Genomic DNA, 7,120 nt, shown 5'->3' on the forward strand with positions numbered 1-7,120 from the left:
AGGCATCATCACAGTATGGTGAGGGGCGTAACATTTCCGTCACACGCTTGAGGAATTTGGCCAATCACAACGCACTGGATAGCTGGTCAATCAGAGCACACCTCGCTTTTCAGACCGATTAGTTTTGTAAAAATCGACGCGTTTCAGAAAGGCGGGGCATAGAGGAGAAACAATAATGTACAGTATGTGGAAAATAATGTGTTTTTTTAACCTTAAACCGCATAAACACATTTCATTACACCAAATACACAAAATAATGTTCTTTTTAGCAGCATCATATGACCCCTTTAATCTTTTATACTCTTCTACTATAATGAAGTCCTGAAAACATACCATCTCCTTCATCAACCACAGCCTGAATCACCATGGGAAAAACACCTCTGTCCAAATCAAAGTTGAGCTAAAAAAAGAAGAGAAATGCATCAAGTCAAATAATTTAAATTTTCCAATGTCAGGACATTTTCATTTGATTGGATTTGCTTGATCTTGCCCTTCATTATGTGCAAACTAATTAATGCTAAAGGTCAAATTAATATCTTAGAAGCCAGTATGGATTTGACCATCAGAGGAGAGTGACAGCACTGAACTAGACTCAAGGTACTTACATCTTCTTCATTCCATTCAGAGAAATCGATCTTGAAGGATGGCAGCGTAAACTGCTGGCTAACCCCTCTTTTGTAATATACAGTTTCAGAGACTAATGCAGGGGTTTTCGGGCTGTATCTTAATAAGACAAATATATTGTTAGTGCAAAGATATCATAACCACATGTTTATATAATGCCATTCAGTTAGTTCAGATGATAATCATTGCATTTACAGAACTTTTTCATATGTAAATGTATTTTCTCTGTGGCTCAGTGTGCTCTAGTGACTGATTGCAATTACTAAGCTTTTGCATATGCATAGCTTTAACAATGAACTTTCAAAGTAAAACGAAAACAATTGCACAAAAGAGTTACTCAAAAGACTTATGTAATCGCTTTATAAACTGCTATTCTTACACTACAAACTAATTGCTAAAAGACCCAGAATATTTCCATGTTCACAAATGATTGTTTGTTTTAGATCCCCACCATTATATAACAGACAATTACAAACAAATAACATGATATGAGCTTTAATATTACATAATCACTTTAACATTGATAATAAATTGTAATGGTATCAATAAATGGTTGTAAACATATTGTTACTGAATATGACAACACTGATTTAACATGGATAATGGGGACTTTGTCACATTTGAAGTCTATTTTCTAAATGCATATTATAGATCTTATTGTGAACCATTCATCCATGCATATGTTTTTTGTTTTGTTTTTTAGTTTTTGACCTTGTAATGTTTAATTAAAATGTCATACTCATAATTGGACCAGTAGAACTGATTCCAGTAGAAAACGAATTCTCTCTGGTGACCTATGACGTCACCAGATGACGTCTCCAATCATTTAGTGCACTTAAATCTAGGGATTGTAACGATGTGATACGATTCACGATACTGATTTCACAAAACGATTGTCTCACTTTTTTTTTTAACAATGAAATTTAAGACAAATTATGAATGAAAAGGTGTCCTTTTGTATTGCTTGGACAAAATGCTGCACATTTCTTGTAAAATTAATGAATAATACAAATAAAAGAAATCTCTGCATATAAAGAAACTATGGCTTTGCCTGTGCTCTTTCCATTTAAAATTAGAGGCAACCACTGTATTTTAATCATGAAACCAGAGAAAGATGCTGCATACATGTTATGTAGATTTGAAGAAATCTGAAGCAAAAACAGAATGGTCTGACTGTAGTTTTGTGAAACTTTACTACATGTCTAGATGAAGCAAAAACAGCAGATGGGCTGAATGAAACGCAAATTCACTCTGACAGCAGGTGGCGCTTTTATGGAAAAGCAGCGATGCAGCGTTTCCTTGGTTACCGATGTGCTGCGCTTATAAACACTACTTTAATATGCATTATACAGACACAAGATGAAAAGAAAATACCATCTAAACTTTTCTGAAGACCTCAGAGATACATTCATATCAACTCCCACCCCCAACTGTATCGAGATTCGTTTAACATCTCAACCGATTTGAATCATCACATATTTGTATCGATTTTCAACAGGCTTGGGGTGCAGTGTTACATTCCTACTTAAATCCACCCCTGCAAGCTCAAGTTCATCTGCCTCCACTTTTGACAGCAACGCCCACATCTCAAAATCCAATCGACAATCAATGCATAGAACCAAGTTCACACCCTACATGTTTTCTTTGTCCATAATGGGTTTCACTCAGACGTACGTCACAATATGAAAAAAAGATCTGTTGCTACTTTCATTTTGTAGTGACATTAAATGTATACCTGTTCAAACAACATTAAACATGTAACTGTCCTTACAATGCCATCCCATTGGAGAACTCCTCAAAAGCCTGGCAGTAGATAGTGATGGCCACTCGTGCATCAGAGTCAAAGGTGAACTCCACTCCATATAAGGCCCTTGGTTTTGATCCTTCATCAGTAGGAGTATCAGCGTCATCTTTATACCTATAATCACACAAATTGACATTGAAAATGCAAAATTACTTAAAAGCAAATACATCAATAACAGAACAAAAGTGACTACATGCAGCACAGAGATCATTTGTTCTCAGGATATGAATGTTTATATTTTATATAGTAATCCTGAATCAGTACCTGACCAATCGTAATGAGTCTTTTCTGATGTTGACAAGACTTCTCAATGTCTTGACTGGCTCATGGGGTGCCGGAGTAACATAGGGAAACTGTGGCAGGTACCGCACGTGAAAAAAATAATAAAATAAAGGAAAATTTAATATTAATATTTTATTCAGATTTTTATTTATCAAATGCTTTTATCTAAAGCCAACACAAGAGTTCATCAAAAAGAGACAACAACAGTGGAAACATCACAAAACCAAGTCTCAAAGCTAACAACACAATCACAAGGCATTCAAAATTCAGCTGTACCTGCACTGGGCGGTTACCAAGAAAGTTGAGATCCATGTTCTCTCCAAAAAGGAAACCCTCTGGATGAGGAGTGTCAAACTTCTCTCCTCCCATGAAAAAATGGCTGGCAAAATAGTTTCCTTGGGGAAAGAAAATAGCCATTATCCAATCTGACACCTCTAACAAAATGTATAAACAGAGTAACACCATCAGTGAAGGCATTCTTTGTCATTTTGCCATCGTTTACACTGGTATTAAACTTTGTACATACTAATCCGGTTTCATATGGATTTTAACTACATCATTTAATCAGTTCGTTGACAGTATGACCTTATTAGATAAATGTTTAAAATGGGAGCTTATCTGAGCTCAAAGAATCAGTCTATTAGAGATGATAAGTGTTATCAACTAGAAGGCAAGAGCACATAAACGTCGCCTTCTATCACAACAGTCCATCTTACCTGATTTTGGAGGATATCTGTATGCAGAATTGGCCTGGATGTCGATGTCCTCAACACCAGCGATTCTTCGACTAAGAATTGAACCCATTTCTCCAGCACAGTCCGATCAGAACAAACTAACTTAGCGGTTATTATATGTATACAAAACAGCAACACGGCTGGTTAAGTAAGCTAACTAGCTAACCTTAGCCGCGTAAAAACAGCAACAGCTCCGAAACGAAAAAGTGTTCAAATTAACATGACATGTGTTTGATCGGCATTTCTTTTCTTCTGAGTCGGATCAGATGTGTCTCGTACAGTCGTTTATGTAATGTTCAGTTCAGTCAGCCGGATCAGTCTCGACACACTGGCTAACTAACTGACTAGCAAGCCCGCCAGCACCTAGCTAGTCACGAACTGGTACTCAATAAAACAAGAGGTGAACAGGCATATTAAACACACTAAAGTAAATTATAAAAAGGAAGACAAAAGACCTGCAGATAATTTTGTCCGTGGTGTTTTCCCCAAATAATAATTGCCGTTTTTTTCGTAAACACAACACAAGGAAATCGTTGTTCTTCTTCTTCTTCTGTGGATTTATTGGCGGGTCGCATACCAGCTTTTAAGGTGCATACCGCCACCTCCTGTGCCTCCTGTGCAAGTGATTTCAGTCTAGGCATATATTATGAATTCTATATGCTATTCTTAAGTCCACTATTCCTAATGAATTTTAAAATTGTCTTTATTATTTTACCACATCCTTGTTTTGTGTTTAATATGTTGCAAATTGAAAATTCATTACATCCTAAGTTCTGTAATTCTCTTTGTAGTTCATTCCTTTCCTGTTCATACCTAGGACAGAGTAACAACACATGATCAACTGTTTCCTTTACTTGGCATGTTTCACATAATCCAGTACTGTGTTTCCCTATTATATGAAGTGTAGAATTAAGTTTTGTATGACCCATCCTTAGTCTTGTTAAAATGACCTGATCTTCTCTACTTAAGTTCAGTATCATTTTGCTTTGACTTACCCTGTTTTGTATATTATAAAAATGTCTTCCTGTTTTACAGTCATTCCAATTCCCTTGCCATTTCCAATTGCAAGCTTCTTTAATTATACTTTTCCCCTCCATCCTGCTTAGTGAAACTGAAATAGTAGGAGTATGCAGATTAAGTGACTCTTTAGCCATTTTATCAGCTTTTTCATTTCCTGGTATATCAACATGCGCTGGAACCCAAACAAAATTAACTATTATTCCAGCATTTCTTAATCTATACAATATATTCATTATTTCTATAAAGATATCATATCTAACAGTTTGAAAAGTTTGAAGACTGGTAAGTGATGCCATTGAATCTGAACAAATCACTACCTTATTTGGCATCACTTCTTCTACCCAACTAAGTGCCATTTGAATTGCCACCATTTCGGCTGTGTATACTGATGTCCCATCCGTTAACCTTCCATATTTTCCGATTTTAAATTCTGGAACATAGAATGCAGATCCAGTACGACCTATTTCTGGGTTTCTTGAGCCATCAGTGTATATTGGCAGAAATGCATAATAAACTTTTCTGATATATTCTGTTGAATGGGCTTTGATATCAATGTCAATCTGTCCTTTTTGAATATATTCATGAATTTGAAAATCAACTTTAGGTTGACTGAAAAACCAAGGAGGTATTGGGGAAATTGTAACTGTTGGTGAAAATGTAATATTATTTAGTGACATTTTTGCAGCCCAATCCTTTACTTCCCATGCAAACCCTGTTCCTGTTAAGTTCATTGTCTCCCAACTCCCCTCTAATATTGATTTTGTAGGATGATCTGAATTATGCCCTTGTAAATTGATCCAGTAAGCAACAGATAATTTTTTACGTCTTATTTCTAATGGGGACTCTCCTGTTTCAACTTGCATTGCTGAGATTGGAGTTGTTTTAATTGCACCTGTAATACATCTCAAAGCTCGTGCTTGAATAAGATCTAACTTTTTAAGCATACTGATTGAGGCAGATCCATATATAATACACCCATAATCTAAAACAGATCGTAGAAGTGCACAGTATAAGGTGCTCATTGATTGTTTATTTGCCCCCCATTCTTGGCCTACTATACATCTCATTAGATTTAGTACTTTACTACATTTCTTTTCAATGTAGTCAATATGGATTTTCCATGTTAATTTAGAATCAAACCACAGACCTAAATATTTAAATTTTGTTACCCTTTCTAATGGTTGTTTATATAAATAAAGTTTAATATTTTCTGCGATCCTTTTTTTTGTAAAAAACTGACAACACGTTTTGGATATAGAGAATCTGAATCCCCATTCCACTGACCATTTCTCTACGCCCTCTATTGCTTCCTGAATTTTATGTACAATATAATTAACATTTTTCCCACTCTTCCACATTGCTCCATCTCAGATTCTCTATTTTTTCGTTTGTTTGATGCATCTGGTACCTGAGACCATCCCTCACTATCAATTATTGAAGAATCATCTTCATCATCCATACTACCTGCATCCATCCTCTCCAGTCTCAGCATAGTTGATGCTAACCCGCCAAACCAGAAGCTGCTCCCTCCCCTCTCCTCTGTAAGCCAGGAAATCGTTGTTACGAGGCGACCCCGGGAGGGTTGTAGCATATCACCACGTGATTGGCTGAGCTCGTCACGAGACGCGTATGCTCGTCCAATCAAAAGAGCACAAGCTTCTGCGATTGGCTGAGCTGACCATGAGAAGTCTGTTTTCATCTAGTCAAGAGAACACAAGCTTCATTTGTCATCTCACTGATACTAGACAATAATATATTGTTGATAACCGAAAAGATCTGTAATATCTATAAATATAGGTATAAAATATATAAAAATCCACAATGATTGGCAGCAGTGATGCATTGCTTATAGTTAGAGTAAAATGACCTTATTTATGAAATGGAGGGATATTTCCTTGTTCAGTGGTCAAAATATAACTGAAATCACACTTGTTATTGTCTATCAATAAAAAAACGGGGACAATACATTTTGTATGTTGCGGGTTCCATATACTATTATTATTATTATTATTATTATTATTCATAATAATTATTATGATGTCTGACCCTAACTGGTTGTAATACAATTCACCAAAAATCACACTACGAAAAACAGTAAATAGTAAGCATTTCAAAAAGCAAAGACATCAAAACAGCTTTATAGTGTTCCTGTGGCTCAGTGATAGAGCATTGCGTTAACAGCGCAAAAGGTCGTGGGTTCGATTCCCAGGAAACACACGTACTGGTAAAAAAATGTATAGCCTGAATGCACTGTAAGTCGCTTTGCGTCTGCTAAATGCATAAATTTAAATTATATTATAACATGACTTTACACAAAACAAAACACATTACAAAAATAAAAACAAAATAAATATGAGAATGAATGGTAAATAAAACTGTATCTAACAAATATGTTTAACATGTTCTAGTTGTATTTAATGTTTCCATTTTCACAAACTGTGAATAATTACAACTTTAACTTTTTAAATGTTATTTTATGTTTATGCTTTTTGAACATGGATTTTGCTATTTTAAACTAGGCTTATTGCATTTTATTGCATTCTGAGCACAAAGTATGTGCTTTCTTCAAATATAACTCTTGCAAGTGTAATTGTTTATTTATTTAGCCTATTTATACCCACGTTTTGAAAGCTGTATGAGCTCTGTATATATATAT

At 35.3% G+C, this 7,120-nt stretch overlaps 1 protein-coding gene across 2 annotated transcripts in view; it reads right to left on the minus strand.

Annotated features, from left to right (window-relative positions):
* LOC107754037 (E3 ubiquitin-protein ligase MGRN1-like) overlaps window positions 1-3,986 on the minus strand; it is a 16,024-nt gene extending 12,038 nt beyond the window's left edge. For both annotated transcript variants that reach the window (XM_016570350.1, XM_016570351.1), the window contains exons 1-6: window positions 3,427-3,986; window positions 2,987-3,105; window positions 2,693-2,781; window positions 2,396-2,542; window positions 606-723; window positions 334-400 (exon numbers count right to left, since the gene is read on the minus strand). In XM_016570350.1, the coding sequence (XP_016425836.1) occupies window positions 334-400; window positions 606-723; window positions 2,396-2,542; window positions 2,693-2,781; window positions 2,987-3,105; window positions 3,427-3,514 (628 nt within the window). In that variant the 5' untranslated portion in view covers window positions 3,515-3,986. The remainder of the gene's footprint in view (window positions 1-333; window positions 401-605; window positions 724-2,395; window positions 2,543-2,692; window positions 2,782-2,986; window positions 3,106-3,426) is intronic.
* Window positions 3,987-7,120: the final 3,134 nt, after the last annotated feature.

Source organism: Sinocyclocheilus rhinocerous, unplaced genomic scaffold (genome assembly GCF_001515625.1).
Source record: "Sinocyclocheilus rhinocerous isolate Xijiao unplaced genomic scaffold, SAMN03320098_v1.1 scaffold292, whole genome shotgun sequence".
NCBI classification, from domain to species: Eukaryota; Metazoa; Chordata; class Actinopteri; order Cypriniformes; family Cyprinidae; genus Sinocyclocheilus; species Sinocyclocheilus rhinocerous.